Source organism: Mauremys mutica, chromosome 15, assembly GCF_020497125.1.
Source record: "Mauremys mutica isolate MM-2020 ecotype Southern chromosome 15, ASM2049712v1, whole genome shotgun sequence".
NCBI classification, from domain to species: domain Eukaryota; kingdom Metazoa; phylum Chordata; order Testudines; family Geoemydidae; genus Mauremys; species Mauremys mutica.
Genome location: NC_059086.1, coordinates 31,865,556 through 31,877,412, shown reverse-complemented (window position 1 = coordinate 31,877,412; position 11,857 = coordinate 31,865,556). Strand labels below are relative to the sequence as shown.

The window sequence follows — 11,857 nt, the reverse complement described above, 5'->3', positions numbered from 1 at the left end:
GGGCCGCCGGGCTGTTCCTCTGCGTCTGTGTCGCCTGGTAGGTACCGGCTGGAGCAGAACTGCCCTGGACTCCGCGGCCCCGGGGGGAGGGGGAGGGAACCAGAGCCCTGGGGTCGGGCAGCTGCAGCGTCCCACGGGCACAGACGGGGCTCAGACTCCCCCCGGACTCCTGGGTTCTCCAGCCTCAGCGCTGGAATCAAGCCAGCTTCCTACATTGTCCAGTCCTGGCTGAGAGCTCAATGGCTGAGCCCAGCAAAGGACCCGGGGGGCGCCAGCTGCCATGCGGCCCCAGGGCAGGGACTGGCTGGCTCAGGGGGGGCAGGGGATGGGGCCCGGGACCTTTCCCATTTGGGTCACTAGATACCCCAATCCACTCCCCTCCCAGAGCCAGGGAGAGAACCCAGGAGTTCTGGCTCCCAGCCCCCCCCCCCCACTCTAGCCACTAGGCCCCACTCCCTTCCCAGAGCTGGGGAGAGAACCCAGGAGTTCTGGCTCCCAGCCCCCCATTATCTCTCTTCTCCCCGCAGCAGACTCAAGGGCACCCGGGCAGCAGGGAAGGAGACAGGGGAGCCGAAGTCGAGGTCGGATGCAGAGGTGGCTGATTATCTGACGAAGCTGCTGGAGGAGAGCGACCAGGAGGAAGAGAAGGGGATGGAGCCCAGAGAGGAAGAGCCAAAAGAGGGGGGGGAGTAGGGACAGGCTGGGGTGACCCCCCACACACACACCTGGGCTGCTGCATCCCTCACACAATAAAGGGTTAATTTCCCCCCCCCCATTTCTTTCCTGATCAGCTGGGGGGTGGGGCAGATGCTGTTCCCACATTCCCTTCCCCCATCTGGATCCCTGTATACACAGCCCCCACGCTCCACCCCAGAATGGGGGCAAGGAATGGGACACGGGGGCTTTCCCCTCTAACCACTAGACTGCACTCCCCTCCCAGAGCCGGGGAGAGAACCCAGGAGTCCTGGCTCCCAGCCCCCCTGCTCTAACCACTAGACACCACTCCCCTCCCAGAGCCAGGGAGAGAACCCAGGAGTCCTGGCTCCCAGCCCCCCTGCTCTAACCACTAGACCCCACTCCCCTCCCAGAGCCGGGGAGAGAACCCAGGAGTCCTGGCTCCCAGCCCCCCTGCTCTAACCACTAGACCCCACTCCGCAGCGTGCGACGCAGGACAAGGAAGCACAGAGCAGTGGGTCTGAGACACGAAGTGTTTTAAATACAAATGGCACTTCCCTGCGACAGACAGACAGACAGACAGACAGACGCCCCTTCTCTGGGTCAGGGGAGCCAGCACCCAGCCTCCAAGCTCTGCCGTCCCAGCGCCGGGCGAGGGGTCCCCGGATACCCAGCCCCTGCGCTCCACCCCAGAGGGGCCGCGTCTCTGTCCCGGGGCTGGATCAGTCTGTCTGTCGCGCAGCCCCGCGGGTGCTCTCTGAATCAGCGAGGTGGGGGGGGGCTGGTCCCAGACAGATTCCCCCGTGCGACTCGCCCCCGCCAGGGCTCTGTCCCAAAAGGCATCTGGAAGAGACGGACAGTCAGTCAGAAGCTACGGGGGGCTCTGAGTTGGGGGGATAATTGTATCGGGGGGGCCCTGCCAATGCCCCCCACCCATCAGAATGGCCCATCCAGCTGTTTCACACCCCTCGGTTAAGCTGCTCTCCCCTGGACCCCCAGAACAGCATCCTAATCCCAGTGACCTGGTTCCCCTGCCCCCCCACCAGGGCCTGGGGTTCCCCTGCCCCCCCTCCCCACACCAGCCCCCCCCCCATCACCACACCAGGGCCCGGTTCCCAGCCACAGTCATAACATTTGATGATGATGGGGAGAAGGAAGGGGGGGACGTGGCACTAGGGGGCGCTGTGCTGGTGGGGGGAGGGGAGGTTGGGGGTCCCTCTTGGCCCTTTCCCAGGGGGCAGGGTTTGGGGAGAAGAGCAATGTGAGTGGGGGGGGGGGGGACAGGGTTTGGAGGGACCCGAGGGGGTGGGGTTTGGAGCACAGGGGGTGCAAGGTTTGGAGGCAGGGCTTAGGGGCAGAGGGGGCAGGGCAGCGGGGATAGGGTTTGGGGGGCAGGGGACGTGGTTTGGGGGCACAGGGGATAGGATTTGGGGACAGGGCAGCAGGAGGCAGAGAGGACAGTTTGGGGACACAGGGGGAAGGGCAGCAGGGACAGGGCTTGGGGAGCACAGGGGGCAGGGCTTGGGGGGCAGGGTTAGGGGGCACAGGCAGAAGGGACCAGGTTTGAGGGGCACAGGGGGCCGGGCAGCAGGGACAGCGTTTGAGGGGCACACGGGGCAGGGTTTGGGTGGGCAGGGCACAGGGACAGCGTTTGGGGGGCACAGGGGGAAGAGCATTAGGGGCAGGGTTGGGGGCACACTGGGCAGGGCTGCGGGGACAGGGTTGGGGGGCGGGGTTTGTGGGGGCACGGGGCAGGGTTTGGGGCACACGGGGGGCAGGGTTTGGGGGGCACAGGGGGAAGAGCATTAGGGGCAGGGTTGGGGGCACACTGGGCAGGGCTGCGGGGACAGGGTTTGTGGGCAGGGTTTGTGGGGGCACAGGGCAGGGTTTGGGGCACACGGGGGGCAGGGTTTGGGGGGCACGGGGGGCAGGGTTACCTCTAGACCGTCTCCCGGGGCGGGGGCCCCTGGCTGCCCCGGACGGGGCCCAGGGCCAGCGGGCCGGGCTGGCGCCGGGACCAGCGGCGGGAGATCTTGCGGGCGAGGCGGGCCAGGGTGCCCCCCTTGGCCCCGTAGTCGCGCCCCAGCTCGTCGGGCGCCAGCTCCAGGTTGCCCGTGTACCAGAGCACCCAGCCCAGCAGGCTCAGGAAGACCAGCACCGCGCCCGAGTAGATCAGCAGGTCCCCGAAGTCCTGGCCCCGCACCCGCAGCCGGGCGAAGATGCCCGTCAGCAGCGCCCCCATGCCCGCCCCGTCCAGCAGCAGCGCCAGGCCCAGCGCCAGGCGGCACCGGCCCAGCCCCCCCGCGGCCATGGCGGGGGGCAGGTCCCGAGGGTCCGGGGCGGGGGGGGGGCACAGACCCAGCAGGGATCCGGGGCGCGGGGGGGGGGGGGCACAGACCCAGCAGGGATCCGGGGCGTGCGGGGGGGGGGGCACAGACCCAGCAGGGATCCGGGCTGGCGCTGGGCAGGGAGGCGGCGGCCAGGTGCGCTGAGAACCGGCCCGGCTGCTGGAGGGGAGGGAGGGGACAGGGCAGGACCCAGCAGGTATCGCTCCCTGCCCGGGTTAACCCTTCCCTGCCCGCCACAGGGCAGGGCTGGGATGGCCACGCCGGGCTGGGGAGAGAACCCAGGCGTCCTGGCTCCCAGCCCTCCTCCCCCACTTCTAACCACTAGACCCCGCACCCCTCCCAGAGCCCGGGAGGGAACCCAGGAGTCCTGGCTCCCTCCTTCTAACCACTAGCCCCCACTCCCCTCCCAGAGCTGGGGAGAGAACCCAGGCGTCCTGGCTCCCAGCCCCCACACACAATGGTGGGCGGGGCCTGGCTCGGTCACCGGGGTCACTCAGATTCGCTCTACCTGCTAAGATCAAAGGAGACGCTGCTTACCCCTAAGCCCCGCCCCCAGGTGTGCACTATCCAATCAGCTGTGCTGCACGCTCCCCTCTTCCTGCTCACCTTTACCTGTCCGACCAATGAGAGCCCAGAGGGTGGGGAAGGCCTGGGGGAGGGTGTCTTTAACCCATTCAGAACGGGTACGGGCCGCTGAATGTTATAAACCCAGCATGGGTGAAACCTCTCCAGAGACAACCCTGGCTGCCCCCCCAGACCCCACTCCCCTCCCAGAGCTGGGGAGAGAACCCAGGAGTCCTGGCTCCCAGCCCAGCTCCCGCTCTAACCACTAGACCCCCTCCCCTCCCAGAACTGGGGAGAGAACCTAGGAGTCCTGTTCTAACCACTAGACCCCACTCCCCTCCCAGAGAACCCAGGTGTCCTGGCTCCCAGCCCAGAAGAAGGGGTAGCCCTGTTTTTCTGGACACTAACTTGGGCTGTGGGACACCCCCACCAGACTGAATTCCCTGCCCATCCAGGCTGGTCACTTAACCTCTCTTGGCCTCAGTTTCCCCATCCCTACAATGGGTAGAGCACCCTGCCCTGCCTTGCGGGTGGTGGGGGGTAAATAGCCTGCGGCTTGTGAGGCACCCAGAGGCCATGGTGATGGGGGCCGGAGGAAGCCCTGGGGCAGGGAGGGGCCTGCTGATATCACAATGCCCGGCCCCAGGTCAGAGGTTCCGGGCTGACCCAGAGCAGCATGGGGCAGTGATGCTGCCTTGCCAGCAGCGGGCACTGATGCTGGGAGCACCCTGTGCTGGGGCCATGGGCCCCCGGGCACTGGCAGTCACGGACCCCTGCTGCTGCCATGACGTGCCCCACGATCTCAGCCTCCTGGGACCCCCAATCCCGACAAGTCAGGCCTGACCCAGCTAGCTGGCCATGCTGATGTATCCACCAGGTGGGCTGAGGATGGGGACTGGTGTGTAAGGGGGGGCAGGACTCCTGGGTTCTCTCCCCAGCTCTGGGATGGGAGTGGGGTCTAGTGGTTAGAGCAGGGGGGGGGGCTGAGGGCCAGGACTCCTGGGGTCTATCCCTAGCTCTGGGACGGGAGAGGGATCTAATGGCCAGAGCAGGGGGGCTGGGAGCCAGGACTCCTGGCTTCTATCCCTGGCTCTGGGAAGGGAGAGGGATCTAATGGCCAGAGCAGGGGGGCTGGGAGCCAGGACTCCTGGGTTCTCCTCTCGCTGGCTTCCCCCCTAGGCATCGTGCGGAGGACTCCGCACCCCTTCCCCGAATGCATCAGCGACTTCGCCTTCGCCGGGTGGATCCCGGTCATTGGGGAGCTGCAGAAGCTGCTGGCACGGGGGGAGTACAAGCCCTTGTGCCCTGCCCCCCTCTTTGAGAGCAACTTCCTGCAGGTGAGTGCTGCCCCCTGCTGGTGGGGGGGGGGGAGTGGGGCAGCTTCAGGGCACCCTCTCTAGGCTGCTCCTTGCCCCCTCCCTGCACCTTGGCTGGGCTCCGTCAGGCCCAGGGCCAAGGCCTCTCCCTGGTGGGGCCGGAAGCCGCGGGTTCTAGTCCTGCTGCCTGGGGAGAGGGGCTGTGTGATCCAGCGGGGGGGCGGGGGCTGGTGCCTGGGACCCCCCCACTAAACCTCCCCTGCCTTGCAGGTGACCAAGCAGGGCGAGCTGGTGGATCTGCACAACCGCGCCAGCCTGGTGACCCTGGGCATCGCCGCCACCAGCCCCGCCCTGCTCCTGCCCGACGTCATGATCATCGCCCGCCCCACGGAGAGGCCCCAGGGGGAGCCGTTGGGCCCCAGGGGGGCTCACGTCCAGCCGGGGCTGGAGCTGACCCGGTGAGTGCCAGCAGGGGGCGCCCTTCGCAGCAGTCAGGGTGGCACTAGGGGACGCCGTGCTGGAGCCGGGCCTGGTCTGGGAGTCAGGGGCAGGAACAGCTCTGCGCTCTGCTAACGGCAGCTGCATGAACAGCCCTGGCGCCCCACCCCAGAGGTGGCTGCATCTCAGTGCCCTGTGAACAGATTCCAGGCCTCTCTGCTCTAACCACTAGACCCTATTTCCCTCCCAGAGCCAGGGAAACAACCCAGGAATCCTGGCTCTCTGCCCCCCAGCTCTAACCACTAGGCCCCCCCTCCCTGATCGGGGCTGGAACCCAGGCGTCCGGCTGAGCCCCCCCACCCCCGGCAGGCTGATCCCGCTGGAGCTGGTGAGCATCTTCCTGCATGACCTGGGGGAGCAGCGGCTGAAGCTGTGCCTGGCCACGGGGCGAGTCTACTACCTGCAGCTCTGCGCCCCCCGGGGGGAGGAGCGCCCGCTCTTCGCACGCTGGCTGCGCCTCATCTACCTGCTGAGGGCCCCCCCGGACAGCTGGGCCAGCGTCCCCTCCTGGCACGCCGCCGACCTGCGTGGGCGCAGCGCCAAGGTCAGCCGGGGGCAGTATGGGTGGGGGGGATGCTGGGCACCAGGGGGACCCAGCTGGGCAGCGAGGGGGGGTGAGGGGCATGGGGTCAGTGGGCAGGGGGCAGCACTGTGTGGGGAGTGCAGGGCAACATAGGGGGCACAGGGTGGGGGGGGCAGATCCTGTCCTGCTGGGCTGACCTCATCCTTCCATCCCTGCTCCCCCATCTCTCCAGCCGCCCCCCAGCCAGTGGCTGCGGCCCATCCAGGAGGAGGAGGAGCCCAGGGCCCTGAAACCCCAACTTGGGGAGCCCCCGGGCAGCGGGAGCCGGACCCCCAGCCAGGGGCAGCTGAGCGGGAGGCAGCGCCCAGCCAGCCCCACCAGGGGGCAGCAACCCTCCACGTAGGTACCGCTGGGCCAGCCGGAGACTGGGGGAAGGCGGCAGGGAGCCAGGACTCCTGGGGTCTCTCCCCAGCTCTGGGAGGGGAGTCTAGTGGTTAGATCAGGTGGGTGGGAGCCAGGACTCCTGGGGTCTCTCCCCGGCTCTGGGAGGGGAGTCTAGTGGTTAGATCAGGTGGGTGGGAGCCAGGACTCCTGGGTTCTGCCTGCGGCTCTGGAAGGGAGGGGAACATGGCCCGTGGTTAGAGCAGGGAGGTCTTTCCAGCCCATAGATCCCCTATGTCCCTCTTGAGCCTGGTGCAGGGAAGCCTGGAGGGGCGGGGCTGGGACACAGGGGGGAGATCAGGGAGGGTTTGGGGGAACCCTATATGTGGGCTCTGAGATCTGCAGAGGATCCCAGCCGGGCCGGGGGCTGCCCCTGCCATCCTTCCTCCCCCCCAGGTCAGGCGGTTCTGATCAGGGCTCTCTCTCTGCAGGCAGAGCGTAGGGGGACGGGGGTCCAGATGCCCCGCATCACCCAGCATAGGTAGGTACTGCACAGGCTGGTACAGGAATCAGGGCACCCCCACAGCGCCCCCTGCTGGCAGAGATGGGGCTGGGGCAGCCAGGAGCCCCCCCACCCCAGCCAGCACTCTCTCCCCACTCCCCACAGCGCCCCCTGCTGGCAGAGATGGGGCTGGGGCAGCCAGGAGCCCCCCCACCCCAGCCAGCACTCTCTCCCCACTCCCCACAGCGCCCCCTGCTGGCAGAGATGGGGCTGGGGCAGCCAGAAGCCCCCCCACCCCAGCCAGCGCTCTCTCCCCACTCCCCACAGCGCCCCCTGCTGGCAGAGATGGGGCTGGGGCAGCCAGGAGCCCCCCCACCCCAGCCAGCGCTCTCGCCCCATTCCCCACAGCGCCCCCTGCTGGCAGAGATGGGGCTGGGGCAGCCAGGATCCCTGCCCGCTCCCAGCCCCTCACTCCCCTCCTGTTTCCCAGCAGCCCCGGTGAGACGCTCCCCCAGCACCACTCAACTCCTTGATGGTCTTTCCGAGTCCCGGGCAAAGGTCGCCAGCCCCTGGACGCAGGTGAGGGCTGACGGGTGGGGGTCGCAACCCTTAACCTAGGGGGCTGAGGGGGGCTGTGACTTGGGCAGAGGACCCCCATCTCCCAGGAACGGGGAGTCCTGGGAAAGGGCGTTTTCCCCCAACACTAGCCCAGAGGAGTTCCCCGCCTGCCCTGCTCTTCACCGGGCCTAGGGGGCACTGCTGAGCAAGGAGTGATGCAGCCGGTGGCTGCCGGACAGGTGTCAATGCAGTCTAGTGGTTAGAGCAGGGCGGGGGCTGGGAGCCAGGACACCTGGGTTCTGTCCCTGACTCTGGGAGGGGAGTGGGGTCTGGTGGTTAGAGCTGTCGTTACCCCAGGGTCCCTCCACAGCAGGGCCCAGTGTCCGGGGAGCCGAGCGCAGAGAGGAACCGTGGCCAGCTGAGCCTGGCCATCACCCCTGGTTCCCGGAGCCCGGCAGGAACCCCGAGCCAGCGTGGATCTAGTGCAGCATCCAGAGCCACCACGGCTCCCGGCTCCCCTGAGCGATCCAGAGCCTCCGTGGGCGTGGGGCGCTCGGCGGTGGGCACGGCCTCCGTGGGCGTGGGGCGCTCAGCGGTAACCACAGCGTCGGCAGCAGCGGGTCCATCCAGGCCAGCCAGCACCCAGCCCTCGGGGATGGGCAGAGAGATGGAGCCGGGCGAGAGATCCAGGGAGCCCAGCACGGAGAGGAGCCGAGCCCCGCTGGGCCACGCCAGCCCCTCCATGGGGCAGGGCAGGTCCCGTTCCCAGAGCCAGCGTGAATCTAGTGCAGCATCCAGAGCCACCACGGCTCACGGCTCCCCTGAGCGATCCAGAGCCTCCGTGGGTGTGGGGCGCTCGGCGGTGGGCACGGCCTCCGTGGGCGTGGGGCGCTCGGCGATGGGTACGGCCTCCATGGGAGTGGGGCGCTCGGCGGTGGGCACAGCCTCCGTGGGCGTGGGGCGCTCGGCATTAGCCACGGTGTCGGCAGCGGCAGGTCCATCCAGGCCGCCCAGCGCCCGGCCCTCAGGGATGGGCAGAGAGATGGAGCCGGGCGAGAGATCCAGGGAGCCCAGCACGGAGAGGAGCCGAGCCCCGCTGGGCCACGCCAGCCCCTCCACGGGGCAGGGCAGGTCCCGTTCCCGGAGCCAGCGTGAATCTAGTGCAGCATCCAGAGCCACCACGGCTCACGGCTCCCCTGAGCGATCCAGAGCCTCCGTGGGCGTGGGGCGCTCGGCGGTGGGCACGGCCTCCTTGGGTGTGGGGCGCTCGGCGGTGGGTACGGCCTCCGTGGGCGTGGGGCGCTCAGCGGTAACCACAGCGTCGGCAGCAGCGGGTCCATCCAGGCCGGCCAGCACCCAGCCCTCGGGGATGGGCAGAGAGATGGAGCCGGGCGAGAGATCCAGGGAGCCCAGCACGGAGAGGAGCCGAGCCCCGCTGGGCCACGCCAGCCCCTCCGCAGAGCAGGGCAGGTCCCGTTCCCAGAGCCAGCATGAATCTAGTGCGGCACTTGGACCAACCGGAGCCACCGTGACCCCCAGCTCCCACGAGCGGCCCAGTGGCTCCAGGGCTCTCAGCTCTCCGCAGCCAGCCAGCTCGCCCATAGCTGCTGCTGCACCTCCGGAGAGATCTCAACTCTCCGCGGGCGTGGGGCCTTCGGAGGTCACCACGCCGGCCCTGGCCGTGGGCCCCTCTGGGCAGAGAAGCCGGAGCAGCTCCCGGTTGGATCGAGCCAAGAGACAGGGCACGAGATCCAGGGTGACAGTTGGAGAAAGCAGCAAAGGCAAAGCCCGGTCCAGCTCCCGCAGCGCCGGCCAGAAGAAGCCGTCCAAGTAGGTGGGGTATCGGTTAAACAAATAACCAGCCTCCGGGCCCCACCCCAGAGGGGCTGCATCAGGGGTCTCTGTATGACCAGCCCCAGTGCCCCACCCCAGAGGGGCAGCATCCTAGTGCTGAGTAAAAAGATCTCCTATAGTCTGTATAATCAATTTGGTTAAGGAGCTTTGGGATCCTTATTGAAACCTGCTGTGTGTGTGTGTGTGTGTGTGTGTGTGTGTGTGTGTGTGTGTGTGTGTGTGTGTCCCTGTTGCCCCCTGCTGGAGAGGAAGAGTCCTGCTCCGTGTGTATGCGTGAGCACATGCAAACTATCTGCCCTCTGCTGGCTGCAGTCGGATCTCTCTGACGCTGTATCCTATGCACCGTACTGCTCCAGACTGAGGGGGATTCTCTATTCACCTAAAGGGCAGGGGCTGGAGCTTTACAAATGGGAGGCAGTGGCCTGTACCCCAATGTCGCTGAGCAGGAGGTGGGAGGGGGATGGTACCGTCACCCCCACCTGAGGCCCTAACGTGAATATCCCAGGATATTTGGGCCCCCGGGTCACCAGAAGCTGAACTGTGGATCTTCCTCCGCAGGGAGAAGAGATTGGAGTCGAAGGGGAAGTTGAAATCAGCCCTGAGTTCAGGTACGGAGGTAATTCTCCTTCCCACCGCAAGGGAAGTTCCCACCCCATGCCCCACAGTCCTCCCCGCTGGGAGAGGTGGGGCTTGGGGAGCCGGAAACCCCCCCCCGCCCCGTGCCCCACAGCACCCCACGTGGCTGCCTCGTGTCTCATCGCTCTGTCACCCCCTCAGCCAGGCACAGGAGCAGCCTCACGTTCGTGACCATCTACAGCGCCCTGTCGAACTCGCTGGACAAGCTGACGGGAGGGAAGCTGAGACAGGTAGGGGGCGCCAGGGGGCCGGGCTGCAATGGACGGGGGGCAGGTGAGGACGGGTGGGGGGATGCAGGGGCTCAGCCAGGCGAATCTCACGTGGGATCCGGCCCCCTCCCATTCGGCCTCCCTCAGTGTGTCGAGTTTGCCGGTCCTTGCTCCCCGGCGCCGGCCAGCTGCCCTGGGGAAGCGCCAGGCAGGCCACGGAGCCTGAGCCCACGTCTGCTTCCTGCGTAGGGCCCCCAGGGCAAGGGGACTGTATGTGCTGGGGGAGGGGGGCTGGCACCATTCCCATCCCCCATAATCCCCTGCAGCGCTCGTGCCCTGAGCCCCTGAGCCCCGTCTGATTCTCCGTGCCCTCCCTCCCCAAAGAGAAGGAGCCAGGAAGATGCCAAGACGCAGTTGTCTTCGAAGCCCTCCAAGCGGGTCACCATCTCGGGCGTGGTGCAGCTGTCGGGCCAGGGCAGCCAGGAGACCAGCTCCGTGCCACCCTCAGCTATGGAGAGCAGCGGGGAGCAGGGCCCGGCTGGCTCCGGGGCGGCTCCACAGCGGGAGAGCGGCCCACTGCCGAAGGCGCAGTCTGGGGGATCCAGAGCCGCCACAGTTCCCAGCTCCCCCGAGGGATCCAGAGCCTCCGTGGGCGTGGGGCGCTCGGCGGTGGGCACGGCCTCCGTGGGCGTGGGGCGCTCGGCGGTGGGCACGGCGTCGGCAGCAGCGGGTCCATCCAAGCCGGCCAGCACCCAGCCCTCGGGGATAGGCAGAGAGATGGAGCCGGGCGAGAGATCCAGGGAGCCCAGCACGGAGAGGAGCCGAGCCCCGCTGGGCCACGCCAGCCCCTTCACGGAGCAGGGCAGGTCCCGTTCCCAGAGCCCCAGAGGGAGACCAAGCCAGCTGGGGTCTAGCGCCGTGTCCAGAGATTCTAGAGCAGCTGGGCCTTCAGAGCGATCCAGAGCCTCGGTGGCTGCCGGCCCTTCAGAGAGATCCAGAGCCTCAGTGGCTGCCGGCCCTTCAGAGATGGCCACGGTGTCGGTGGCCGTGGGTCCGTCCGAGCTGGGGCCATGGAGCAGCGCCCGGCCCTCGGGGAGGGACCAGCTGAGCCTGCCAGGCAGGGGATCTAGAGAGCGCAGCAAGACGGGGAACCAGAGTGGAAGCCGAATCAGTTCCCCGAGCTCCATCAGGGAGGCTGGGACCCCCGGCACTGTGGCAGCCCTGGGCATGGAAGGCGATGATGTATCTAGAGAGACATCCAAAAAGTCCAGAGCCTCTGTGGTTCCAAGCTCGCCAGAAAGATCGAGACCCATTTCTCCAGGTGCTGCTGAGAAATCCAGAGCGTCGGTGGCTCCAGGTTCTGCTGAGAAATCCAGAGCGTCGGTGGCTCCAGGTTCTGCTGAGAAATCCAGAGCGTCGGTGGCTCCAGGTTCTGTGGGGAGATCGAGAGCGTCGGTGGCACCAGGTTCTGCAGAGAGATCCAGAGTCTCGGTGGCCGCTGGCCCATCAGAGAGATCCAGAGCATCCGTGGCCGCCGGCCCTTCGGAGCTGGCTACGGTGTCGGTGGCCGTGGGACGGTCCGAGCCAGGGTCTCTCAGCAGCGCCAGGACCCCGGGGACAGGTGCTCAGAGGGCTCCCCACGCCGGGAAGAGTCCGTGCTCTGGGGCTCCTCTGGGGATGGAGGCTGGCGACGCATCCCCGGGCAGTGCCTCCCTGGGGAAATCCGGGGAGCAGAGCCGAAGCCAGGCCGGGGAGGAAGGAGGGGCCCGTTCCCAGAGCCCCTCGAGGCAGGC

The 11,857-nt window shown here is 67.7% G+C and overlaps 2 protein-coding genes across 2 annotated transcripts; one reads left to right on the top strand and one right to left on the bottom strand.

The window, feature by feature from the left end:
* Window positions 1-1,209: 1,209 nt before the first annotated feature.
* LOC123349988 (transmembrane protein 238-like) lies at window positions 1,210-4,373 on the bottom strand. The gene is made up of 3 exons (XM_044988323.1): window positions 4,282-4,373; window positions 2,613-3,182; window positions 1,210-1,518 (listed from the first exon to the last, which is right to left on the bottom strand). Exons 1-2 carry the CDS (start codon window positions 4,371-4,373, stop codon window positions 2,615-2,617), a joined length of 660 nt encoding a protein of 219 aa, XP_044844258.1. The 3' UTR covers window positions 1,210-1,518; window positions 2,613-2,614.
* LOC123349987 (mucin-19-like) lies at window positions 3,933-11,795 on the top strand (the record flags this gene model as incomplete). The annotated part of the gene is made up of 11 exons (XM_044988322.1): window positions 3,933-4,464; window positions 4,767-4,924; window positions 5,174-5,361; window positions 5,711-5,945; window positions 6,157-6,323; window positions 6,797-6,846; window positions 7,298-7,386; window positions 7,736-9,195; window positions 9,778-9,827; window positions 9,997-10,085; window positions 10,449-11,795. Coding segments are annotated over exons 1-11 (3,852 nt in total), but the record flags the coding sequence as incomplete, so codon positions are not given.
* Between the last annotated feature and the right edge of the window lie 62 nt (window positions 11,796-11,857).